The 27,212-nt window shown below is 37.7% G+C and overlaps 2 protein-coding genes and 1 long non-coding RNA gene across 4 annotated transcripts; 1 reads left to right on the top strand and 2 right to left on the bottom strand.

Moving 5' to 3' along the window:
• The first annotated feature begins 2,433 nt into the window (after window positions 1–2,433).
• LOC103524255 (DNA repair protein REV1) lies at window positions 2,434–8,647 on the top strand. Of its 2 annotated transcripts, none has more exons than XM_026833356.1 (6): window positions 2,434–2,605; window positions 2,916–3,033; window positions 3,609–4,579; window positions 4,669–4,858; window positions 7,074–7,654; window positions 8,058–8,647. In XM_026833356.1, the coding sequence occupies exons 1-6, from the start codon at window positions 2,558–2,560 to the stop codon at window positions 8,571–8,573; spliced, it is 2,424 nt and encodes an 807-aa protein (XP_026689157.1). In that variant the 5' UTR covers window positions 2,434–2,557; the 3' UTR covers window positions 8,574–8,647. The 2 variants fall into 2 exon arrangements, with proteins under 2 accessions (XP_026689157.1, XP_026689156.1); XM_026833355.1 differs by having other exon boundaries at window positions 7,074–7,669; window positions 8,073–8,647.
• A 385-nt stretch (window positions 8,648–9,032) lies between these two features.
• LOC103524254 (GMP synthase [glutamine-hydrolyzing]-like) lies at window positions 9,033–11,876 on the bottom strand. The gene is made up of 3 exons (XM_026833360.1): window positions 11,674–11,876; window positions 9,858–10,037; window positions 9,033–9,218 (listed from the first exon to the last, which is right to left on the bottom strand). The coding sequence occupies exons 1-3, from the start codon at window positions 11,872–11,874 to the stop codon at window positions 9,048–9,050; spliced, it is 552 nt and encodes a 183-aa protein (XP_026689161.1). The 5' UTR covers window positions 11,875–11,876; the 3' UTR covers window positions 9,033–9,047.
• Window positions 11,877–23,768: 11,892 nt separating this feature from the next.
• On the bottom strand, window positions 23,769–24,729 carry LOC113473892. Its single transcript, XR_003395691.1, has 2 exons — window positions 24,410–24,729; window positions 23,769–23,902 (listed from the first exon to the last, which is right to left on the bottom strand). It is a non-coding gene; the product is annotated as an uncharacterized LOC113473892 (long non-coding RNA).
• Window positions 24,730–27,212: the final 2,483 nt, after the last annotated feature.

Genomic DNA, 27,212 nt, shown 5'->3' with positions numbered 1-27,212 from the left:
TACTGTATTCTTATGATTATGAATCATTTATGGGAGTCCCATTCATGGGATGTTTAGAAAGGATTAATAAACCCCTTGAACGGGAATAATAAAGCTATGAGAGACCTTTAATCCTCACGTATTTTCTCTTGCAGTTAATTTAGATTAACCTTAGGCGTAGGAATTTTTATATTGAAAAACAACTTCTTTATCATCATTTCAAATTTTCTTTCAAGCCACAATTTTGCCATTTAATCACTATATTGAAGGATGAACAAACTGATTTTTTTTTTTTTTTTTTTTTTTTTTTTTTTTTTTTCCTTTTTAATACTTATTTGAAGGATAAAAAAAATATTTTTTTTTTTTTTTTTTTTTTTTTTTTTTTTTTTTCAAGAGACTTTCTAATTTATTAAATGTAAATTTGTTTAAGTTATTTTTCGTCTCGGTTTTGCTTCAGTTTTTGTGCAAATCCCCTCAAGAAATACTACCCCTCCCTAAAAGGATGAAATGTCATTTATTTTAAACTCGTTTTATTTGTAATAATTTTGATGTACAGCTTTTGTATGAATGTGACTTTAAGGAAGTTGTTAATTTTTTAATTAAATGTAAATTTGTTTAAGTTATTTTTCGTCTCGGTTTTGCTTCAGTTTTTGTGCAAATCCCCTTAAGAAATACTACCCCTCCCTAAAAGGATGAATTGTCATTTATTTTAAACACGTTTTATTTGTAATAATTTTGATGTACAGCTTTTGTATGAATGTGACGTGACTTTAAGGAAGTTGTTGGTAGTTTTAATGTATTAGTATTGTAGTCTAGTACCTAATCTACGTTTAGAAGGTGGGTCCTATTGCGTTTTGTTCCAGATAAGCTCAAAATAAAACGAAAGTTAGGGGCTTTACTCTGTTATCTGTACACAACTCACTGTTGAGCTCTAGGACCTATCCACTTTCGTTTTACTTAATAGTACGTACTTTATACTCGTTCTTTCGTTTAATATTTTGTAATTCTTTATACCCTTCTTATTGTATTATTTTTTGACAAGATAGAAAAGAAATTAAACAAAGTAAAGAACGAAAACGTAAGAGAAATTTTTGATGAAATAAGTGTATGTGTTGTTGTTGTACATTTTCGGAAATAGTTTTGTGGCTCATGATATTGCGTTTTTCACGTATCACGGTATCAGTGTGAGTGATGTAATATGTTTAATTAAATCATGAGATTAATGAGTAAGTGATGAAATTTTGATAGAGGAGTATAAGAAATTAAATTTAAATATGGTATGGTACTCCTTTGTCAAACCCATACGAGTATTGTTATTGAAAAAGATATTTCTTTTGTTCTCCGAGTAGCATGTAGCTTCCTTTTTTTGTCAAGTGTAAATTTTTACTTTTTTCTTCTACGGACATTATTCCCACCCTTATTCTCTAAGTTGATTGAGTTTTCAGTACGTTTATCACTATTTGGCACACAAAAAAGATCTTCGTTTTGAGGAAATAATGTAAAGAGACTTTCTAGATGACTAAATTTTGCCGCCAATGAAACTGAACAAATTACAAATAACTCTCCAAGTAAATTTAAAATTGCCTCTAGTGAGGTTCTTCTGTCCCTACTTGTATTTTAAATTTAATAAACTTGAAATCGGACAAACATTTTAAATTCTTAGCAAACCGTGTTCTTTCTCGTATTTTGTAGTTTTTCAGACGGATAATTATCATTATAATGAAAGTAAAAATAATAGAGGCTAGCAGCCTAGTTAGCTTGGTTGGTAGCGCGTCTGTCTTGTAAGTGCTAGGCCCCAGGTTCGATTCCCGGATTCCCCGGCCGGGGCAGATTTTATCCTGAACGTGTGATGTTCGTTCTCGGAACGGAAGACCTAGCGAGGTTGACGCCGGAGGCGTTCTCTACCACCCAAAACCTAGTCGAGCTACGTCAGCATCTATGTATTATAAGAAATTTGATATAGTGAATATTGTAACAACAAAGGAAGACAGGATTAGAGATAGCCAGCCTTTCCGAGAACGAACATCATCCGTTCAAGAAAAAAATCCGCCCCGGGCGGGAAACGAATCCGCGGCCTAGCGCTTTCAAGGCAGGTACGCTACCGTCCACGCTAACTGGGCTAGCATACCTATTACCTTAAAATATTTGTGCTTTTTTTTAGGGTTACTACATAATTTCTAATAATGAAAATTCCAAAGTTCCATATCGTTAAAAAGGCAGAACAATCCCCTGATCTCGTCAGAACGTCGAAATTTCACGAGGACCGGGACCTTCACAGACCTCTTCATGACCTTACCACGCATTCTTCCCAAGGTCGTCCAATGATATGAAAACGCAGTGGATTGCGCAATGGTGAAAAAAAAAGTGAAGCCGGTGGAGGGGGGAGTTGTTGAAAATAAACAAAGAGACCCGCCAAAAATTCAAATTTTGAAATTTTCAAAAAATTAAAAATGAACTGAAGTTTTCTTACTGGAAACTGGACATTCGACATTCTTTCTTCATTCATTCTTTGCTTTGTGATAAAAATCATAAAATGCCGTGATTTATGATTAATAAACTTATCTTTTAAAACAAAGAAATGAAGAAGAAACCATCCAACAAGAAAGGCAATGGATTCGAAGAATGGGTAAGTAGTTCTAACATAAAGTAAGTTAGATAGGTACCACCAATAGACAGTTTCAAATAATTACAAAACTCCATACCTCAGCTGGGATTGAACCCATACTATTCTGTTTACCAGGTGAGTGAAGTAATCACTACCTACACCATTGAGATAGGTAGTGGTCCTGTGCATGAACATGGACTATCAGATTGGTGTTATACAGGTACTTACCATAAAAAGTGGTGCAATATTAAATTGATGAGATGAAGGGACGGAAGACCAATTTTACTATACTTACCTTGTTTGTTGAATTGTACTTATTTTCACCTTTCAGGGTGGTTATATGGAAGCGAAGAAGAGGAAGCTGGAGGAACAATTTGAACTGGAAGCAAATTCTGATTCCAGAGGTGGCATATTTCAAGGAGTTGCTATATTTGTCAATGGGTACACCAGTAAGTATGAACTCTGTACACTAGTAAGTATGAACTCTGTAGATAAAGGATACATTATAGTAAGTATGAAGTCTGTAGAGGAAATTGTATTATTACCCGTCTTGGAAAAATTGTGTGAACCAAGACATGAGTGAGGAGAATTTATCAGGACGTACACAATAGGGCTGCCTGAAAAGGACTGACTAGGAACACTGGCCCTATTTAAATAGAAGACTAGGAAGAAGAAGAAGAAGAAGAAGGTGGTATAATGGTTAAGGGCTTACCTGGTAGACAGGAGGGTACAGATTAAATCACAGGCAACTTTATCCTGATTAATTTGACCACACAATACTGGAGGGAGTGGAGGGTTAAGGTCAAGGGGTTTGTCCTTTGTCTTAGAAAATACCTGTGATGTTAATCTAGTGGTAATAATAGGTACAAACCTTACTCTCAAGAGTCCATAACCATTGTAACAAATTATACCCACAGAACACTGCATGATGCTTGATGCATATTATATAGGTACATGTTACATATTCAAATTCTGTGGTACCTACCCCATACACACTGGTCTTTTTTCTTATTTTTCCCCTCAGTTCCATCTGCCGAAGAGTTGAAAGCTCTGATGATGCTTCATGGTGGCATATACCACCACTATGAATCTTCCCGCACCACTCATATCATTGCCAGCAATCTTCCACACACCAAGATCAAGAAACTCAAGCCTGGAGACAAGATTATAAAGCCAGAGTGGATTGTAGATAGCATTTCTGCTGGAAAACTACTAGACCATAAGAAATATTTGCTGTACACAGGCACTGATGCTAAACCCTTGACCAAACTGTTACAGAAAAGCTACTTTGAGAACACAGAAGCTCCCTGCTGCTCCAAGTCCTTAGTTGAGACTTCATCTCATACGAGCACTGTCTCTGATAGTGTGGATAACACAGAAGAATCTAAATCAGAGGCAGTAAACTCAGAAGAATCTAAATCTGAGGCAGCAAACCCAATAGAATCTAAACAAACAGTAAAAACAAAAGAATCCAAACTAGAGACAGTCAATATTAGTGCCCCCAAACCACAAGCCTCAAGTACTAAAAATGCCAGCAATGAGGATTTCCTGGGTGAATTTTATAATAAATCTCGCCTCCATCATCTTTCTACTATGGGATCTATGTTTAAACAATACGTGAATGAGTTGAGGGAGAAGCATGATGGTGTGTTCAGAGGTATTGAGGCAATACGTAAGTGGAAAACGTCACTAGGAATAACAGAAGATGAAGATTTAGAAGAAACTTTCAGTGACAACCCAAGTCCCTCTGAGCCAGAACCTGTCATCATGCATATTGATATGGATTGCTTCTTCGTGTCTGTAGGTATAAGACATCATCCTGAACTACAAGATGAGCCTGTAGCAGTAGCACATGGTAAAGGTAATAGCAGCAAGGTTAGAGAAGGAGTAGATCGCCAGGCAGAGTTTGACATCTACAGACAAAGAACCATGAACCGAATGGGACTTAACAGTGAGAATCATACACGATTCAACAAAGTGAATTCCCTTGGGGAGTTTGATTCCACAGACAAAGAACCATGAACCGAATGGGACTTAACAGTGAGAATCATACACGATTCAACAAAGTGAATTCCCTTGGGGAGTTTGATTCTATGTCTGAAATTGCATCTTGTAACTATAAAGCTAGAGAATATGGACTTGGGAATGGCATGTTTGTTGGGCACGCACTCAAGAAATGTCCCAACTTGAAAATCGTTCCTTACGATTTCGAGGGATACAAGGAAGTTTCCTATTGTCTGTATAATTTGATTGCTAGTTTGACACTGAATATAGAAGCTGTGAGTCTGTACACTAGTAAGTATGAACTCTGTAGATAAAGGATACATTATAGTAAGTATGAAGTCTGTAGAGGAAATTGTATTATTACCCGTCTTGGAAAAATTGTGTGAACCAAGACATGAGTGAGGAGAATTTATCAGGACGTACACAATAGGGCTGCCTGAAAAGGACTGACTAGGAACACTGGCCCTATTTAAATAGAAGACTAGGAAGAAGAAGAAGAAGAAGAAGGTGGTATAATGGTTAAGGGCTTACCTGGTAGACAGGAGGGTACAGATTAAATCACAGGCAACTTTATCCTGATTAATTTGACCACACAATACTGGAGGGAGTGGAGGGTTAAGGTCAAGGGGTTTGTCCTTTGTTTTAGAAAATACCTGTGACGTTAATCTAGTGGTAATAATAGGTACAAACCTTACTCTCAAGAGTCCATTACCATTGTAACAAATTATACCCACAGAACACTGCATGATGCTTGATGCATTGATGCATATTATATAGGTACATGGTACATATTCAAATTCTGTGGTACCTACCCCATACACACTGGTCTTTTTCAACAAGTTCACAGAAGATATCGAGAAATGGGCTACATCAACTTTTTTTTTTTTTTTTTGCTTCACAAAATGGCATACCTATTTTTTTTAAAGGTTTCAGGTTTGTGCTTTTACTTCAGGGGAGAGACAGAGCAATACCCAATTTCAAATCTCCCTTACACAAAATTCTGACTTCGAAGACTTGAGACTATATTCAGAGTTCTATTGGTGAGCCATTATAGCGTCGGGAAGACAACAAAACAGAGAAATATGTTGATCCAATGAGTAGGGAGAAAGATGATTTCAAGTACTTTCTGTATTGATGTTTCATTAGTGAAATAAACAAAATTGTGTGAATAGCATTCTCAATTGCAATATCTTAAAATGACAAATCAACTCTTAAAGACGACTTTTCTTAGTATCTGAATGATATTGACGCAATTCCATTAAAAAAAAAACTTCAACCCGGAAAGAAGTGGTTGGGTGGAAGAGCTCTTTTAGGAGAATCCTGGCACTTCATTTCTGTACAAACGTTCTTCAGAAAGCGTTAAAGAAACTTCATTTGTTCTTGATATCGCCAATTTCATTTCTTCATAAACAAACTCTCGACTTCCGTGCGTTTCAAATACAACTCGACTCCCTTACCGACCTACTGGGTACCTCATGTTGATCCTCACACACTCCTATTCCCACTCTGTAGTGCCGGGCGGTTTGGATGTCAGATCGTACAGAACTCTGGATAACAATTGAGCATCTTGAAGACGTCTACGGAAACAAAAGAATCCACACCTCATATCAATGTTGTGCCTGATAATCTAGACGAGAGTTTCTTGAATGCGTTACCAGAAGATATCAGGCAGGAAGTATTAGATGATTTAAGTAGACAACAAAGCGTGTTGAGTCGTGAACAAAATACTACTGAACCTTTAGCACAAGACATTATATGCGCTGATTCCCATACATTAGTAAGAACACCTAGTCCAAGCCCTATTCTAGACATGTCAACCTCTATCTTAGATACTACAACATCGCATATACTCAGCTCTAACGTAAGTCTGCAGGAGATGCGTACCATGCTAAGAGAATGGATGTGTGAGTCACAACCTGAGCCTAGTGATATTGAAATGTTCTCGGAATATTTAAGTAACCTAGTCGAGGAGAGGCATCTGAATCCTATTGTCATCTTGCTGAGGTTTCTAAGGAGACATGTTGGGAAGAAGGAAAGTACTGTGTGGGCGGAAGCTTACCAAGAAATGCTGAGCTGTGTACAGTCTGCTATGAAACACAAGTATGGGCATGAGCTCAGAATTTAGGTCGCGATTTTTTCCAAAAGCTCTAATCTAGAGTATTAAACTGCTTCAAAGATTTATGTTTTTTTTTATCTATTACGAATCAATCGAGCATTTAGTTTCAGAATTTCGTTAGTTTGATTTACGACTGTCTCTTTGTGACTGTACCAAGAAAAAAATAAAATAAAATTACCCCCTCCACGCGTTTGATTACAATTGTTATAATCCCTATCGCATCTGTACACACTATAATCATGTAGACCAAGCTCGGAATCCAAAATAGTCTCAGGTAACCAAGTTTCTGAGATTGCGATGACGTCATTGTCACTAGTCAGAGCACCTATCATAAAGTTTTTGATCTTACCGCGAATACTTCGCGCGTTTAAGCTGTGAGTTGTGATGAGATGTATGTTGATTGTTCTCAGTTGTTACAAGAGCTTAGTCTGACACCTCTCCAGTTCGCTTCATATTTGAGAGAAACTATTGCTAAAGAAACAGGCTGTACGTGTTCCACTGGATTCGGATCCAATAAACTCCAGGCCAGGCTAGCCACGAAGAAAGCAAAACCCAATGGTCAGTTTCACTTGACCCCTCAGATTATTTCTGATTTCATGCTCAACATTCCTTTAAGTGACTTACCAGGAGTAGGACATTCATTGTTATTTAAACTCAACTCCCTGGGTGCTCAGACGTGTGGTGATTTGCAGAATATATCTCTAAAGAGACTTCAGAATGAAGTGGGTAACAAGAATGGGTTAACGCTTTACAAACACTGTAGAGGTGAAGATGATAAGGAGTTGACGTTTGAACATCAAAGGAAATCAGTTTCTGCTGAAGTCAACTATGGTATTCGCTTCCAGAACAACCAAGAGATGGAAACATTTCTCAAACAACTGGCAGGCGAGGTAGAGAAGAGACTGGAAGAGGTTAAAATGAAGGGGAAATGCATCACATTGAAGCTGATGGTACGTTCTGCAGAGGCACCCAGGGAAGCTTCCAAATTCCTAGGCCATGGCGTGTGTGATTACATCACCAAGTCATCATCATTACCCATGTACATATCACAAGCTAGTCAAATCTTGAAAGAAGTCTTGTTATATTTGTGTCTATTCTATCTGTTCTTTCTCTGATCTTATTCAACTTTTTAGTGTAATTTGTAATGAGAAAACACGTGAAGATTTTGAAATATAGGTTGTACCTTCCTGTCATGTGGTTTTAGTTTTGTTTCTGGACCCTCGTTTACTGTATTCTTATGAATCATTTATGGGAGTCCCATTCATGGGATGTCTAGAAGGGATTAATAAACCCCTTGAACGGGAATAATAAAGCTATGAGAGACCTTTAATCATCACGTATTTTCTCTTGCTGGTACGTTCTGCAGAGGCACCCAGGGAAGCTTCCAAATTCCTAGGCCATGGCGTGTGTGATTACATCACCAAGTCATCATCATTACCTATGTACATATCACAAGCTAGTCAAATCTTGAAAGAAGTCTTATTCATAGTGAACAAATTGAAAGTCGACCCAGTTGAACTGAGAGGTATTGGGATCCAAGTTTCCAAATTAGAACACCAAAGTAAAACGCTTGCTACGATAGATACATTCTTTACAAACAAGGGAAAACCTCCTGACCAACTCAACAACCCAAGACCAGGGCCTTCGAATTCAACTATAACTCCTGGACCTTCCAATTCAACTTTACCTCCTGGACCTTCCAATTCAACTTTACCTCCTGGACCTTCCAATTCAACTTTACTTCCAGGACCTTCGTTCGGTTTAAGTTTACCTCTCGGATTAAGCAATCTGATGGTACACAAAGCGGTTCGGTTTAAGTTTACCTCTCGGATTAAGCAATCTAATGGTACACAAAGCGGGTCGGTTTAAGTTTACCTCTCGGATTAAGCAATCTGATGGTACACAAAGCGGGTCGGTGTAAGTTTACCTCTCGGATTAAATAATCTGATAGATTGATTTTTAAAAATTAAAATGCCAATCATATTGCTTAGAGTGCTTAGACCGAGATTAAAACTTAAACGGAGTTTAATTTAAACTCACTTTGTGGGCCCGGCCATAAAGAGGTGTCTTGGGTGTGTCGTTTTTCCTACCGAATGACCATCTTTTTTTTCCATCACAAAAGATACACCCTGAAGTTGAGTAACGTTGCACGTGGTTGGTGTACAGATGGGCGAGGATAGGTGCTGCGGTTGGCGGTATTTTGACAGCTTTTTTGATAGTTTTCGACCGCTTTTTGATGATTTGCAGCTGTGCTGACCAAACGATTAGAGATATTGTAAAAATGACGGTAGAAGAACACCCAAATAAGCATCATTCAATAGGATAAGGAAAGTCATTTGACGTTCAAATCAGATTTTTTTTTTTTTTCCCCCCCAAGTGAATACTTACTTGAACCCCCACACTTCGAATGGGAAGCAGAGTGGCAACCATGTGCTGCTTACAAGATATTTCACTCAACAATCTTCTATCATCCTCACTCGTAGCATTTTGTACTCTGTTCAATAAGGCATGGTTCTGAAAATAGCAACAAATACAAGACCTGACTTGGACTGCGAGCGTAAAAGGACTCATCCTAGCAGCATAAATGAGGTATATTCTCTTCTGTTCTAAATAAAAAGTTATTGAGATTATGGTCTCAATCGAATTATCATCTATCATTGGCCATCTTCTTCAGTTAATCCATAAAAGGTTCATACTCCACGGTGGAGGCCGGGGAATTTGGGGGGTCCTGAAGGTAGAATATACTAAAAAAATATCTCCCTAAGAAGTATATATTGCGAATTGTGATCGTAGTGTTTATCCTATCAGCATAACTTCATTTTAAAAACCTATGAAAACCAGGGAAAATTTAAATTAATGCGCGTGAATGCAAATCCTCGTCAAACACAGAGCACAATGGACAAACAGGATCACTCCGTAATTTTTCACGAGAAATCGATTGGTATACATCTAAGGTCTCTAGGAATGACCGTTAACAAATTATGCTGTTATAACGACTTTTTTGTAATGTAATTTTCAATGTTTTTAGGTCGATTTTTAGTAAGAAAAAAAAATCAATAGTTTATAACTATCTGGTAATCTGGTACATACTATACTTTATTGGGCACCAATTTTTGTGATTATTTCTGGGTCAAACACTACAGGATCACTCACCTTCTTAAACATTTGATCATACTCGACTATAATCTTCACCAGGACTTGAGTTTCCGAGTAATCCTTCTCAATATATCTCTCCTCGCCACAGATCACTCGAATAGCCAAACCAGGTCCGGGGAACGGGTGCCTCATGACAACCTCAGGAGTTAAACCTAAATCTAAACCTAGCTTGCGGACCTGAAATCAAACAGATGGGAAAGTAATTAGTAGGTCATGTTGTTCTTGTTTACAAATGCAAAGGAATAAATTAGTTATTAGGTCATTTTCCTACAATATCACTGCTAGCTTCCACGGCAGGGCAATTTATTAAGTGTGCAGTACTGCAGTATTCATGGTTGTTTGCTGTGAGCATAAAGGGCAGTTAGTATGTCATGTACCAGGGCCTAAATTCTACCATCCTCAATCAGTCCTAGGGTGATCGCTTTGGGCTGACATTTGGTTTTAGCGACAAATTTTTACCCTTCGCACTCAACATTTGCTGGTATGCTCCCTGTTTCAGGCTGGTATGCTCCCCGTTTAAAGACTCCAGCCAGACCACTCCCTCTTCCCTCCATTACAGTTCCCTCTATTAAACCAATGACCGTTAACAAATTATGCTGTTATAACGACTTTTTTTAATGTAATTTTCAATGTTTTTAGGTCGATTTTTAGTAAGAAAAAAAAATCAATAGTTTGTAACTATCTGGTACATACTGTACTTTATTGGGCACCAATTTTTGTGATTATTTCTGGGTCAAACACTAAATCAACTGGATTAAATTTTGAATGAAGTACTTACCAGAACTTTCATATTTCCTACAGTCTCCTTGACATACTTGATGAGTTCTTCCTCTCTGGATTTCAGAGTAAAGTTGCCCGTGAGGCCGCACACATCAAATAGGAAATTTTTGAGCATGGTTCTGCCTTCGTTGGTCAGGTCTACCTCGGGATGAAACTGGAGACCGTACAGGCGTAACTTGTCACAGGCAATACCTGGTCAATGAAAAAGGAAATAATAATAATAAGGCCTTTTAAAGTCTCATTCGAGCAGGATAAACAAGGTATATTCTAATCTATTTTAAATTGTTTTCATAAAGGCCAGTTCCCACTTGTTCGGGGGAAAAAAATCATGTCGTGCGTAGTGGGAACACTCTAATTTAAATTACATTGCCTACAAGGGCATTTTGTGTCGTTCGGAAAAAAATTGTGTCGTGTGTGTGTGTGTGTGATGGGAACACTCATTTAAATTAAATTGAAAAAAAAAAAAATCGGAAACAAACTCACGACAAGTGGGAACGAGCCTTAAGGAGAGTTTTTAGTCCTATGACTAGCATACACCAGCAAAATTCTCATCAAATCCAGATTTCTCAACAATCCAGAAATCTTTTTAAAACAATCTGGCAACTTTTTTCCTCTCCAGACATTTAAATTACATTGAAAAAAAAAATCGGATCAAACTAACTCACGACAAGTGGGAACGAGCCTTAAGGAGAGTTTTTAGTCCTATGACTAGTATACACCAGCAAAATTCTCATCAAATCCAGATTTCTCAACAATCCAGAAATGTTTTTAAAACAATCTGGCAACTTTTTTTCCTCTCCAGACTTTTTTTATGAATCCTTTCTATTGTCCAGTGGTGTGTACTGTTCCTGTAATAAACTATGAATAATATAAATGGGTGGGTACCTGCTATAAAATTGGCGGACATATTTGCTGATTCTTAGCCAGGGAAATTTCAGGCTGGTATGCTCCCTGTTTAAAGACTCCAGCCAGACCACTCCCTCTTCCCTCCATTACAGTTCCCTCTATTAAACCTCTTAAACACTCTACTTACCTCATCTTTGTGGAAGTCTTTGAGGGGCTCAATAACTTTGCCCTGTTCTCTGAGAGCGCGGATCAGCGGACTATCGTTGTGATGAGTCTTGATAACATCGGCCTTGTTGCTAGCCAGATGAGAGGCGGACTCTATGAGGTCTGGCCTGAGGGTGCCCTGGCACAGGAGAGTCTGGTTGGGGTCTAGCTTTAGCTCCTCCATCACCTGGTATAACAAATATTGTTAGGGTGGATATCACCAATAATTTTTCAGCTCTTGGAAGGCCTGTTAAGCTAACAGTCTGTAAGGTCACATTTGATATCTTTGTGGATGTTTGCCATGTGGAGGACACATGACATATTATAGGCTCAACAAGGCTGTTAATCTAACAGGCTGTTACGAGCTAAAAAGTAGGTTGGTGAAACCCACCCTTACTTAAACATTTTAATCAAACTTTATTTACAAGATAATATTTACATCTAAATTATCGTGGTTTATTTGTGGTAAAACAGAAAGCTCCTTCACATTTTTTGTGGACATCACAGCATTACTAAGGCCAGTCACTTACTATCAGGTAGACCTGATCAGGTCCGCCTGTCAGGTCTACCTGATACCTGATAGTGAGTGGCTGGCCTAAGAGCCTCCTTCACTATATCTGGCATTTCTACAATATTTCTTTTTATTCTGGTAATGCCGCCACTGATAAAGTTGGGTAAGTATAAGTACCACAAAATTGTAAGGTTTTTAAGGGATTTAATTATTTATTATTTTTGAAATGAAGGGAAGTAACTAATACAATTCACAAGGTTAATTCCCTTCATTTCAAAAATATAAATGGACATTCACAAAGTTACAGAGCTTCTGACATATATGCACACAATAGACGGGATTCTCTTTGTCGAGAGATTTGGTTTCTCAAATGTCGACTGTCACGTCAGGTCCGAAGACATGAAGAGTGCAAAGGTTTGACACCAGATGGTTGACCAAATAAATACGAGTAGGTAGGTACAAGGTACAAGTACATATGCTTACTCACCTTTCCGGAACAAACCTGCAGGCTGAAGATTTTGCACTTTTATGAGGTAATTTTTGTATACGTTAGCTCTCAGGTCATATAATTTCTATACTTACCACGGACCACGGGGTCCACAAGTCCAAAGGAAACACAGAAAGGGGTTGACGAAGTTTGCAAAGTCCGAAGACATGAAGAGTGCAAAGGTTTGACACCAGATGGTTGACCAAATAAATACGAGTAGGTAGGTACATATGCTTACTCACCTTCCCGGAACAAACCTGCAGGCTGAAGATTTTGCACTTTTATGAGGTAATTTTTGTATACGTTAGCTCCCAGGTCATATAATTTCTATACTTACCACGGGACCAACAAGTCCAAAGGAAACACAGAAAGGGGTTGATGAAGTTTGCAAATAATCTAAACGATTAGATTTTTAGGTTTCATTTGTTTCTTTGTCCTAAAAATATTTGTCTTCATTTCAGACGACATTCCATACATTTGGACCAGCGGACGTCTGTGTGACTTCAAGGGCTGTGAGAACCGAAGAGATTTGGAACCCAAGAACATCTTCGGATGGTTCTGGTCCGCCACCAGAGTCAAGATGGCCCCAACCACCCAAGTACCACAAGGTAAGAACCTCTCTCCGGTATGGCCAATAATTGGCCAATCATTCGAATCAAGGGCTTACGCCTGAAAGAGACTTTGCACCTTTTTTATCTTCGATTAGATTTTTAGGTTTCATTTGTTTCTTTGTCCTAAAAATATTTGTCTTCATTTCAGACGACATTCCATACATTTGGACCAGTGGACGTCTGTGTGACTTCAAGGGCTGTGAGAACCGAAGAGACTTGGAACCCAAGAACATCTTCGGATGGTTCTGGTCCGCCACCAGAGTCAAGATGGCCCCAACCACCCAAATACCACAAGGTAAGAACCTCTCTCCCGGTATGTCCAATAATTGCCCAATCATTCGAATCAAGGGCTTACGCCTGAAAGAGGCTTTGCACCTTTTTTATCTTCATTACCCTAGGTAGGTATAATAAGGAAATTAACAAAAATATTCGCGAAAAAAAAAGTAAAAAAGAGCTTTTTTCCAGCCTAAGAGGGGCCGGGAAAAGCCAGCAGTAGGCGATTGCCTAGATGATCACCAGTACCCATCTGGATAATAAACACGCACATAGTTGCTTAACTTTAGTGATCCATGGGAAACTGGTAGGTAGGTACATTCAACAAGCTATCGCCGGGCGCTGGCTTCAAGTAAAAGGTTAGAAACACTCTACGATCACGTTACGTGATGGTAGTGTGGCTACCAAACGAAATTACCTACAATATTATGGGAAAACTTTGAACTATGTACATCTTTCTGATTCCCCATGAGCTAGCTCACGTGACGTGACGTGATAATAGTGAATTTCTTGCATTCTTGCGACTAGGAAAATATCCTGACGGACAACTACTGACATTTTGCTACCAGTTTCTTGCGCCATAGACCTGGGTATCTTCATCAAACAGTCATTACGAGATTACAACTTACGAGTTAGGTATCAGAAGATGACTACCCCACAAAAACACAAATCTGGAAAAAAAAGGCCAAGTCCCTATCCAAAAACGTCGGCCTATAAGTGGTGAGATCAGAAAATTAAAGCCAAGTCTGCATTCCCAGTTTTTCGTGTCCGCTGAAAATGCTGGATCTCAATTCATCCTGACGGACAACTACTGACATTTTGCTACCAGTTTCTTGCGCCATAGACCTGGGTATCTTCATCAAACAGTCATTACGAGATTACGACTTACGAGTTATCAGAAGATGACTACCCCCACAAAAACACAAATGTGAAAAAAAAGGCCAAGTCCCTATCCAAAAATGTTGGCCTATACAAGTGGTGAGATTAGAAAATTAAGGCCAAGTCTGCATTCCCAGTTTTTCGTGTCTGCTGAAAATGCTGGATCTCAATTCCTTCAACCTTCTCTCAATTTCAACTTGGCAATGCCATCCTGCCAATTTTCAAGTTTCTACGACATCGGGAAGTGCCTCATAATTTTGATGAGTGAATCAGTCGTAAAGCCATGTGAATTTCGTACTTCGCAAAAGTTCCAACGTCAGATTACAGGAACGCGTCAGGAGTACAGGATACACATCACCGCACCCACGACGGTGCTGGCACGGTTGCGGTTATGTGTGTCCCGACTCAAACGGCTACGTCCCGAAATTGAACAGCAAAGGAAGACAGGATAGGAGAAAACCAGCCGTTCCAAGAACGAACATTATCCGTTCAGGATAAAGCCGCCCCGGGCGGGAATCGAACTCGCGGCCTAGTGCTTACAAGGCTGGCGTAGGGTAGGCTAAATAAATCTTTCGTTATCGAGAAAATTTTCTGAATAAAATACAACTTCATTATCAAACATGTGTTGCACATTGCATACCTTAAAAAATTTCAGGCGTTCATACAAAATCAGCAACCATTCGTCAAAATCAGATCAACTTTTCGATAACTAATACCTAATAAGAGTTGTGTTTAACAAAGTATAGGTAATAGATGGAGCGAAATTAAATCTCCAAGTTTAACCCAAATTAGTTAACGCAAAAAGTAACTTCGAGCTCCCTTCGTTCGCCATCCAACTAACGGACTAACCCCACCTTTCTTGTCCACAGGTTACCAAACCCATGACGTTTCGGTTTGCCAGGGTGATTAATTTCAAAGCCTAATGATAAAGATTAATTTGATTTTAAGTGATAAGTGCGATAGACAGGCTCTTAATTGCGATTGGAGAGTTATGATACCTGAGACTTGCTTAATAGTTCCTAGGCCGGACTGTCCATAGATCTAGGTGTGCTTTAATGGTACCTAGGTGTTTGTGCTTTAATGGTACTGGTCTATAGGGTGCTATGCGTAAAGAGGAGCTAGGGGGTGCTGTGGTCGTGTGGTGCAACTTCTCACGAATTTTCCATCAAGGAAGTTTAACTTCTGAATTCTTAAAGTCAGGAGTTTTAGCCAGCCTAGTTAGCTTAGTTGGTAGTGCGTCTGCCTTGTAAGCGCTAGGCCGCGGGTTCGATTCCCACCCAGGCGGATTTTATCCTGATGGGATAATGTTCGTTCTCGGAATGGCTGGCTTTCTCCTATCCTGTCTTCCTTCTCTCTTCGATTTCGGGACGATAAGACCATAGCAGTTACAGTTCCCTCTGTCAAACCTCTTAAAAAAAAAATAGATAGATAGAGACAAAAGTAAAATTTTATGTACATAGATAAATAGGTGGATAAAAATACTCGTAAAAAAACCCGGTTACTTCAAGGTCATTGCGAGAGAGAGAGAGAGAGAGAGATAGGTAATTGCTCAGCTAATGATTCACTGATAAGCCTTAGGCCAGCCACTCACTATCAGGTAGGCCTGACAGGTACGGCTGATCAGGTCTGTATGTAAGGTCTACCTGATACCTGAACCTGATGAGCATACACTATCAGGTGGACTTGCCAGGACCGGCTGAATAGGTCCGCCTGTCAGGTCTACCTGATCTCTGACAAAAAGTTAAAGCATACCGAGGAAAAATGTTATTACCCATTTAAATCGAAAAAACAACAACAACAACAACAACAACAAATAATAGATAATAATAATCACTAATTACCTACCCACTTAAAAATAGCAATACAAATATGGCTAAAACCATGAATTTTCAAAGCCAATTTTTCTTCGTTTTTTCTTTATCTTTTTTTTCTGAATTATTTATTTTACACACCAGCTGTTGTGCACTACTTTTTGTTACCTATTTATTTTTTACCTACAAATTAGAAATCAAATGAATCTCAATTCTTTAGTATAAGTTTGTTTCAGCAGTACTTTCGCGTTAAGAACTTAAATTTGTAGCGTTTAAGTTTGGAAATTTATAGTTGTACGAAATTTTTTTCAGTAATAAAAAATTATAAATCTGCACTTGTGCTTAAGTGTCAATCTAATTTCGTTTGTTTTTCAATGATTATTTTCTTGAAGCTAGTGATGACAGATGAATGTTGAGCAAGGTTGGTATCCAAATGAGCAATTGAGTGACCATTTAGGCTAGACAATCACGTGCTGTGAAGTTAATATGAAAAGGAAGGTGTTGCTTATAGCCGAATGAAGGGTAAATTCCGTCTCACACTGTCAGAGTAAACGCAAGACTTTCAGTAGTAGCCTAGTAGCATGTAGTCGACTGCAAAAACCAAACCTATGAAAATGATATGTGCCTCATATCACCAAAGTATGGAAAAGTAATCTTATAAGTGTAATAGCCAATAGAAAAGCAGAATTTTGAATTTGTACGAATTAGAGCGATATAGTTCACCCCCCCCTCCCCCCTATTATCTCAAATTAAGAATAAATCCTCATTTATAATACGTTGACAAATGTTTTGATTATCGTTTTATTATGAGTTCAAAAGAAACTGATGATTATTATTGTGTGCACCGCGGTGCACACTTTGAGAAACCCTGCTATAAATTACAGTCGCTTTATCAAGCCAGAGACACGGGTTATTGGGTCTTAGGAGTCGCGGGTGCGTTATGGGTTTTATTTGTATTCGATAAGGAGCAGCCGCGGTAGTTCAATACGATTAGACTTGCACGCCAGAGGTCTCGGGTTCAATTCTCGGTAGAATCGGGTGTTTCTCGGCTGGGTGCTTAGATTGCGTGATCCACTCGGTCTTGTGAGGACAATTGAGTAGCTACATGAGAATGAGTAGCGACCAGTGGCGGCATTACCAGCGCGAAAAATTTCAATACGTAGAAAAAAAAAAAAAAAAAAAAAAAAAAAAAAAAAAAAAAAAAAAAAAAAAAAAAAAAAAAAAAAAAAAAAAAAAAAAAAAAAAAAACAAACAAACAAACACGTAGCAATACTTAATAATGCCGCAAATTTTGTGACAGAATTAGCAGTTGTTTCATTACTAGATTACTTAAAAATACCTATAAACGGCGGTAAACCACTAAAACAAAAAAGAGGCTCTCCAACTTCAACACAAACTAAACTATCCACCATTTAGGGCAATGGTCTAAAGAGGATCTCTATCATTTTCATAAAAGTACTTCTGTATTTTATGAAAATGATAGAGATCCTCTTTAGACCGCGCTCCTTAATAATAAGTTTATTCTTTCTTTACAATATTGTAAAGAAAGAATACAATATTGTAAAGAAAGAATAAACTTATTATTAAGGAGCGCGGTAGCGCTCCGCCCCGCCAAGTCAAGAAAGTTTGACCGCTCATTATTATAGGTTTGGTTTGGCAGCCGACTACACGCTATTGAAAGGGTCGCGCGTCTAAGCATGCAGTGTGAGACCAGTCTAAAACCCCCTCACTAAAAACCTTAGCAGTTCTGTTGTATAGTGACGTTAAACTCGTAAAAAAGTTTAGTTGAAGATACGGAAAAAAAGGACATCGCCATTATAAAATACATATTATAGAATACAATTTTATTTGAGTAATTTGTAAATACTTCCCATGTGTACATTATGTACGCATGACCTAACATAATCAGTGTACTATTTACATTAATGATTAGACAACGCAATCATGTATTGAACATAAACATATTTCTGGCCCCCACAACCGTTCCAGAACTCCACACTTCTTACTCTAAGTGCAGAAAATAATGACAAACATGTCGCATTTTCCTTTCGGAATTTTTTTCTCTTCTGAAACTGGATTCCCCTTCTTTTATTCAAATTGTAGGTGAATAACCCAATGGTCAATTCAGTAGAACCTGCCCTGTCCTTCAGGATCAATCAAGGTTCAATATAATCTGTGTATTGAATATTCATGTGATAAGATAATGAAATTCAATATACTCTGTCTGACACTGTTCACACAAATCTCTGCTTTAGAATGAAATGGTCAGTCAACCATGAACCCAGTAACCTTCCTGAACATATTAAATTTCAATATTGTTCAGGCACATACTTATGCTAAGCATAGAACTAATACAAGTTTTACATACCTTATCTGAACAAATTTTGCTCAGATTTAAGAATCAACTGGAGACAAAAATCCTTCCTTTCCTTTCTTGAATACGAGTTCCTCAGTACCTTATATCCTTATCAAGGACTAGGAAATTGTTCAAAGAAGTCCAAACTAATCCTGAAAGTGCACAGATGACAGAAAATGGAAAATCCTTTCCTTAAAGTTTGAAATTTTGCCCTTCTTTTGACGCAATGACAAGCACCTGTACTAAACCATAGGGAATCCAAGATGGCGACTTACAACAATACGGCGTTTTTTCTGTGTGTGGAGTGGAGAATGCGGAGTCATTCGTGGAATAGAGCCCTGACCCACGGTTCCATGTGAATTTCGTACTTCGCAAAAGTTCCAACGTCAGATTACAGGAACGCGTCAGGAGTACAGGATACACATCACCGCACCCACGATGGTGCTGGCACGGTTGTTGGGTCAAAGGTCAAACTCTGCCAATATAAAAGGAAATATTCCCCATTTCAAGCCATGAATTGGATTCTATCTGCATAGCTGACAATGTGAGACTCATGTAGTCTGTGTTTTAGGATACCCCTCACCAGATGGGTGATAGATAAGGTGATAATGATAAGAGATACAATATATCCCATTGAGATGCTGAGTCAATATGATTTTTATTTATTATTATTAATAAGGTGATAATGATAAGAGATACAATATATCCCATTGAGATGCTGAGTCAATATGATTTTTATTTATTATTATTATACAAGACAGCATTAGAATTGGAAATTAGAATTGTTTGTTGTTCCGTTTATTAGAGAATGAGCGAAAAATTGCAAAAATCGACTGAAAATGGCAAAAATACCAAAATATGTGATTTTCCGATTATTTTTCATAATCGATTATACTTTCGATTATTTTTTATAATCGATTACGATTACGATTATCAATAATAATCGATTAATCGATTATCATAATCGATTATTCCCAACACTATCGAAATGTGAAAGAGCGCGAGATTTTAAATTTCTAATTTTTGGCCTTTAAATTTTTCGTGTCGGCTTTTGTGAAGAATTTCCTTGAAAAAGGTTAATCTGAAGGATTTTTCGTGTCGGCTTTTGTAAAGAATTTCCTTGAAAAAGCTTAATCTGAAGACGTTTTTCTGTAAGAATTTAGTTCTTTTCCTGTAATCAGAGTCTCTTGTTCAGTATTAAACACAGTCATTTCCCTTGAACCTCAATCCAAGGTGCAGACTTTCAGATTGCATTTGAGGTTAGGTAAGTTACAAATTGCATATTGTACGTTTTGGCAAAAGGATTTCTTGGATTCAAATAAGCTCTCTACTCATCTCAGGACTCTGGTTTATCGTTTAGTGCTTTTTCCTTCAGTGATATTATAATCCTGTTTTGTCCTGTCCACTCTAGCCCATCACCTTCAAGTTCTGTCTGTTGAAGTACCAAAACTGCCGAGTTTACAAGAAAATGAATGTCTACCATCTTCATGAGATTCCTTTGTTGAAGTAGCTTGTTTCATTAATGACTTCACAGTACTCAATTTTCAGTCAAATAGAAAAATTATTGCACTATTTGTCAATATTTTCTGCACAGGGTGTGCAAAGATTGGGAATTGCAGAATCTTTCTTCAAACAGGTTGCAGGATGACTTTCCAAACAAACTACAACTGCACCTATAACATTATAATAACATTTAGAATATCTGTGTCTGACTTAGTATACTGTGTCAATTGGCAACTCAATAGTCGAGCAGTTTGTCTAACATATAATAATTATAGTTCTATTTTCTTTTGGAAACTGAAATGATTTCCTCTCTTCTGAAACTCATTTCCCCCCTTTTGCTGTGGTACTGTCTGTAATGAACCATACATATGCCATTTTGAAAAGGGGGAATTGTTCCTGTTTCTGAAAGAAAAATGAACCTTATCTGTCCCATTTGTCATAAATTTTAGAAAGGGTATTTGGTCTTAAAGCCATAAAACATTAAAATAGGTTTTTGTTTTTAGAATGAGAACATTCATGAAGACAGATGTCCAAGTTGCGGCCAAGGACCACATGATGTAAAACTTGTTTTCAACTGTCCCAACAAACCTACACAACTAACTCCCTTGGACCTATGGACCCACCCAAGGGAGGCAGCTACATTCTTGGGTCTACTGGATGAGGACACAGACGAGGAGGACATGTGACAAAAGGAGGCGCCGCTCATTCCTGGGTCTACTGGATGAGGACACAGATGAGGAGGACATGTGACAAAAGGAGGCACTGCTACAACAACAACAACAACAACACATTCCTGGGTCTACTGGATGAGGACACAGATGAGGAGGACATGTGACAAAAGGAGGCACTGCTACAACAACAACAACAACAACAACATTCATGTTGTCTAATAATTGAAATTGGTTTTTCAGATCATATATTGTTCCATTGTGCTGATTTATATTGTCAGCACCTTCATCAATCATGAGTGATAAAGAGAAGACATGGAAGCTGAATCTAAATAAGAGTGAAACCATGTGAGTATGTCATCTTTGGTAACAAAGGTTTTACACTCTATTTGGTTACAAGTTTCCTATCAACTTACAATAATCTTACTCAGCCTGAGTTTGACATCATACAACGGCAGTTAAATACTATTTTTTTTTTTCTTTTCTTTTTTTGAACATTTTATTAAAAAGAAAATAGCCACCATCACCATGTACAATGTTATTTAACTCTCATGAACCATTGAGAACAGATGCATTCAACATAATATATAATTATATATTGTCACTGGCAAACCTACGCTTTAACTTCTGGTTACAAGTTTCCTATCAACTTACAATAATCTTACTCAGCCTGAGTTTGACATCATACAACGGCAGTTAAATACTATAGAAGTTTTAGTAAGCTTAGGAGATGTTACTTTGTGTTAAATTTAATTGTACAAATAAAAAGTTATCATTTTCAATATTCAATATTCTTTTCTTCTTTTGAACATTTTATTAAAAAGAAAATAGCCACCATCACCATGTACAATGTTATTTAACTCTCATGAACCATTGAGAACAGATGCATTCATCATAATATATATTGTCACTGGCATACACTTTAACTTTAAGTTTTTGTCACATTTCAGCACAATTAACAGTGATGAGCATTCTGAATATTTCCGAGAGATAACCAGTCATCATGTGAAAGTCAACCTGGGCTTTAAATCCAGTCACTTGGAGAGTACATCATGCATGAACCTCACTGACATGGTCAATTATAATTGGCCGCAAGTGAAGTCCACGGAGAACTTGATAGCAGTGCATCAATCAGGTGAGGCCAAAACAGTTTGTCAATTTCTCTACACAAAAAATGTGTTACCTATTTGGTGAGGGAGGAGTTACTACTTATAGGATGGTCATTTTGTCCCATGAACACTACTTACTGTGGCAGATATCAGTTGATTTACTTATTGTTGGGGAAAAATGTCCAAGATTTTCTTTTCAAAATCATGTGCTGTGGCTTTTACTTTCCTATTTGGTGAGGGAGGAGTTACTACTTATAGGATGGTCATTTTGTCCCATGAACACTACTTACTGTGGCAGATATCAGTTGATTTATTGTTGGGGAAAAATGTCCAAGATTTTCTTTTCAAAATCATGTGCTGTGGCTTTTACTTAGAAATAATGGTAGGTAATCCTTTTCCCCCTTTCTCTCTCCTTCTCCTCCTATTTATTTAAATTTATTAGAATGTCCTCATTTGCCACAAATATTGTCCTAATTAAAAGCAAATGAACTAGAAGTTTTACCTCATAAAAGCCTTTAAGTAAGTACTTAGGTACTTAACTTATTATTCTTATTTATTAATCTAACCAAATATACAATATTTGCATTTCATTTTACCCTATCACTTAAGTAATGAGTCCATTGTGTTCTCTCACAGGAAAGTACATCGCATACGGCATTTCCATCTCCAACTCAAAGGCCAGCATTCGCATTCACGATGTGGACTCGGACTGTCGACATCGTGTGGACGAACTTCAATATCCTGTGGCAGATCTGGCCTTTGTGTCCTCCCCGCAGGATTTATTTCATTCTAAAGCAGAGATTTGTGTGAACAGTGTCAGACAGAGTATATTGAATTTCATTATCTTATCACATGAATATTCAATACACCACAGATTATATTGAACCTTGATTGATCCTGAAGGACAGGGCAGGTTCTACTGAATTGACCATTGGGTTATTCACCTACAATTTGAATGTTTGGTTCAACATTAACAACCTTCAAGAAGTATCATGATGGAAGAGTCAGTAAGTAACTTCAAGAAGTAACTTTGGTAATTATTCAGAAGCCACAACGATGAAAAATAAGCTCCTCTTTGTGTTTAACCTAACTCTACAATAACACTGGTCACTGCTCATTAGTGAAAGCTTGCTGTAGCAATTTTCCCATGTTGTGTTTCTGAACTAGTTCTGTAACTTTTGTCTATCACAATCACTTACTTTGATAATTATTTTATTTTCTAGACTGAAGTTGGAAAACTATGTATGGATCTGAAACGTATGATCAAAAGACGTAGCAGCAAATTTCTCGAGCGTTTACATAACATGGACATGATGTTTGAGGCATATCTTACTCATGAATCTGGGATTTTGGAACCTGATGATATACCTAGAACAAACAACCCTGTCTGGATTCTTGGAAAGCAGTATAATGCAGTACAGGTAATTGGAAGGACAATTAGAGTTTGACTCGAATGATTTTTCTTATTGTTTGTAAGTTTGCTTGTTCCACCGTAATTCTGGAACAATTTGTCCAATTTGTGATAAAATTTGGAAATATTTTCTAGAAAAAACAGGAAAATGACCTGATGGCTCAATTTGTTGGCCTGTTCAGAAGTTAAGGCAAAGAAAAAAAAAAAAAAAAAAAAAGTCCCATAGGTCCAGCCAGAACCAAAATTTGTTTTTTTTCTTTTTTGTTTTTTCTAGAAAATATTTCCAAATTTTATCACAAATTGGACAAATTGTTCCAGAATTACGGTGGAACAAGCAAACTTACAAACAATAAGAAAAATCATTCGAGTCAAACTCTAATTGTCCTTCCAATTACCTGTACTGCATTATACTGCTTTCCAAGAATCCAGACAGGGTTGTTTGTTCTAGGTATATCATCAGGTTCCAAAATCCCAGATTCATGAGTAAGATATGCCTCAAACATCATGTCCATGTTATGTAAACGCTCGAGAAATTTGCTGCTACGTCTTTTGATCATACGTTTCAGATCCATACATAGTTTTCCAACTTCAGTCTAGAAAATAAAATAATTATCAAAGTAAGTGATTGTGATAGACAAAAGTTACAGAACTAGTTCAGAAACACAACATGGGAAAATTGCTACAGCAAGCTTTCACTAATGAGCAGTGACCAGTGTTATTGTAGAGTTAGGTTAAACACAAAGAGGAGCTTATTTTTCATCGTTGTGGCTTCTGAATAATTACCAAAGTTACTTCTTGAAGGTTGTTAATGTTGAACCAAACATTCAAATTGTAGGTGAATAACCCAATGGTCAATTCAGTAGAACCTGCCCTGTCCTTCAGGATCAATCAAGGTTCAATATAATCTGTGTATTGAATATTCATGTGATAAGATAATGAAATTCAATATACTCTGTCTGACACTGTTCACACAAATCTCTGCTTTAGAATGAAATGGTCAGTCAACCATGAACCCAGTAACCTTCCTGAACATATTAAATTTCAATATTGTTCAGGCACATACTTATGCTAAGCATAGAACTAATACAAGTTTTACATACCTTATCTGAACAAATTTTGCTCAGATTTAAGAATCAACTGGAGACAAAAATCCTTCCTTTCCTTTCTTGAATACGAGTTCCTCAGTACCTTATATCCTTATCAAGGACTAGGAAATTGTTCACAGAAGTCCAAACTAATCCTGAAAGTGCACAGATGACAGAAAATGGAAAATCCTTTCCTTAAAGTTTGAAATTTTCCAAATTTCCATTGTTTTTCTTTTGATTGTGGATGAAAGAGGAAGAGAACTTGTTTGAGAAGTTAGCGACTTCTTGTGATAAGTTTCTCCTTTCTCCTGAAAGTTTCCCCTCCTTCTTATCAAAAGAATTATCGCCTATCGTCGGATGTGAACGGATCTTTTGTTATCGAAAATCGATTTTCACCTATCGATATCTTCAAACTATCGATTATTGATGTTGAATCGAAATCGAAATTCGGATGTGAACGGATCTTTTGTTATCGAAAATCGATTTTCACCTATCGATATCTTCAAACTATCGATTATTGATGTTGAATCGAAATGTGAAAGAGCGCGAGATTTTAAATTTCTAATTTTTGGCCTATAGATTTTTCCATGGAGGTATGAATAAAATATTCATACCTCCATGATCTTCAAACTATCGATTATTGATGTTGAATCGAAATGTGAAAGAGCGCGAGATTTTAAATTTCTAATTTTTGGCCTATAGAAGGGTTTAAACACTTGCAAACAAACCGTTCAATCTCCCACGAAAAGGTGTTCTGTTCTTTTCTTCCTGGGGCCTAAACATGGCTAGAGAAAATCACCTCTGTGAATAGCTGCTAAAAATGAGACTTTTTGTTGAAGCACACTTATAAAAAAATAAAATGTAAAAAATTGAACTTTTTCATTCTTCCGCCAACATCAGAAAATTTCAAATGTTCTTTTAGTTGAAAAAGCTTAATCTGAAGACGTTTTTCTGTAAGAATTTAGTTCTTTTCCTGTAATCAGAGTCTCTTGTTCAGTATTAAACACAGTCATTTCCCTTGAACCTCAATCCAAGGTGCAGACTTTCAGATTGCATTTGAGGTTAGGTAAGTTACAAATTGCATATTGTACCTTTTGGCAAAAGGATTTCTTGGATTCAGACAAGCTCTCTACTCATCTCAGGACTCTGGTGTATCGTTTAGTGCTTTTTCCTCCAGTGATATTGTAATCCTGTTTTGTCCTGTCCACTCTAGCCCATCATCTTCAAGTTCTGTTTGTTGAAGTACCAAAACTGCCGAGTTTACAAGAAAATGAATGTCTACCATCTTCATAAGATTCATTTGTTGAAGTAGCCTGTTTCATTAATGACTTCACAGTACTCAATTTTCAGTCAAATAGAAAAATTATTGCACTATTTGTCAAAATTTTCTGCACAGGGTGTGCAAAGATTGGGAATTGCAGAATCTTTCTTCAAACAGGTTGCAGGATGACTTTCCAAACAAACTACAACTGCCGCTATAACATTATTATGTATAACACTTAGATATTTAGAATATTTGTGTCTGACTTAGTATACTGTGTCAATTGGCAACTCAATAGTTGAGCAGTTTGTCTAATATATTGTATAGTTATCTTTTCCTTTGGAAACTGAAATGACTTCCTTATTTCCCCCTTTTGCTGTGGTACTGTCTGTAATGAACCATACATATGCCATCTTGAAAAGGGGGAATTGTTCCTGTTTCTGAAAGAAAAATGAACCTTATCTGTCCCATTTGTCATCTGATATGGCAGATGCACAGGAACATTCAACCAGCATACCAGCCTCCTCCTCATCGCGCCACCTAGCGGTCTTCAAGTTGTAGTCACCTAAGTTTTTGCGCCACCTAGCGGTCTTAGCGGTCTTCAAGTTGTAGTCACCTCACGTTAAGTTTTTGTCTCCTCCTCTGTTCGTTTGTTACTTATGCTATGGAAGCCTTCGTCGTCCCTCTGTCGGCGGAGGAGGTTGACATTCGTCGCTTTGTCTACAGGACCAAACATCCTGTCCGGAGACACCCCCTAGTTGTCTACTTTGTGTTTCTAGATGAGACAGAGGGTTGGAACTATGTATTCATATTCATCCTAGAGGTCTACTACTTGTTTCTGATGCATCAATTTTAGAAAGGGTATTTGGTCTTAAAGCCATAAAACATTAAAATAGGTTTTTGTTTTTAGAATGAGAACATTCATGAAGACATATGTCCAAGTTGCGGCCAAGGACCACATGATGTAAAACTTGTTTTCAACTGTCCCAACAAACCTACACAACTAAGTAACTCCCTTGGACCTATGGACCCACCCAAGGGAGGCAGCTACATTCCTGGGATGCAACTGTTCCATTATTATTTTCTATTTCAGATCGTAGATCTCGATGAGCCCAACGTGCCGAAGCCCCTTCACTCCTGGCGTCCCCACAAGGGCGCGCCAGTCACCCACATGCTCCTCCTGGATAACTACGAGGAAGATGTCTTCTGGCGCTTCCTGGTGTCGTTCTCCGACAACAACTCGGTCATGAAGATTTGGTCGTGCGAATCGTGGCAATGTTTGCAGATATTCAGTTTCCATGGTTCGACCCCCGGGGATACCATACATATGATCCCCTACGTGGATCGGTACTCAAAGTATATCTACTTGTCGGACTGCTACAATAAGGTATGGATGGCCCTTAACTTTAAAGTGTTCTCGTTTAAGATTTTAGAGTTGCGGCCGCAAAAGGTCTCCGGGGGCACCAACTTCATGGCAAGAAAAAAAAAAGAGAGAGAGAGAGGGAGAAATGACCAGAAATGAATGCGCGCGCGCACACACACAAACAAACAAACAAA

Source organism: Diaphorina citri, unplaced genomic scaffold (genome assembly GCF_000475195.1).
Source record: "Diaphorina citri unplaced genomic scaffold, Diaci psyllid genome assembly version 1.1 scaffold89, whole genome shotgun sequence".
NCBI lineage: Eukaryota > Metazoa > Arthropoda > Insecta > Hemiptera > Psyllidae > Diaphorina > Diaphorina citri.
Note: the sequence above shows the minus strand (reverse complement) of the source record. Positions and strands in the feature narration are given on the sequence as shown.

Bases quoted from the DNA above. Each gene is read 5' to 3' on its own strand.
- LOC103524255 (XM_026833356.1), top strand. From the start codon at position 2,558: ATGAAGAAGAAACCATCCAACAAGAAAGGCAATGGATTCGAAGAATGG. The intron at 2,606-2,915 runs GTAAGTAGTTCT...TTCACCTTTCAG, and splicing joins GCAATGGATTCGAAGAATGG to GGTGGTTATATGGAAGCGAA. The intron at 7,655-8,057 runs GTACGTTCTGCA...TTTCTCTTGCTG, and splicing joins GCATCACATTGAAGCTGATG to GTACGTTCTGCAGAGGCACC.
- LOC103524254 (XM_026833360.1), bottom strand. From the start codon at position 11,874: ATGGAGGAGCTAAAGCTAGACCCCAACCAGACTCTCCTGTGCCAGGGC. The intron at 10,038-11,673 runs GTAAGTAGAGTG...GTTTGATTTCAG, and splicing joins AAGACTTCCACAAAGATGAG to GTCCGCAAGCTAGGTTTAGA. The intron at 9,219-9,857 runs GTGAGTGATCCT...TGCTATTTTCAG, and splicing joins ATGATCAAATGTTTAAGAAG to AACCATGCCTTATTGAACAG.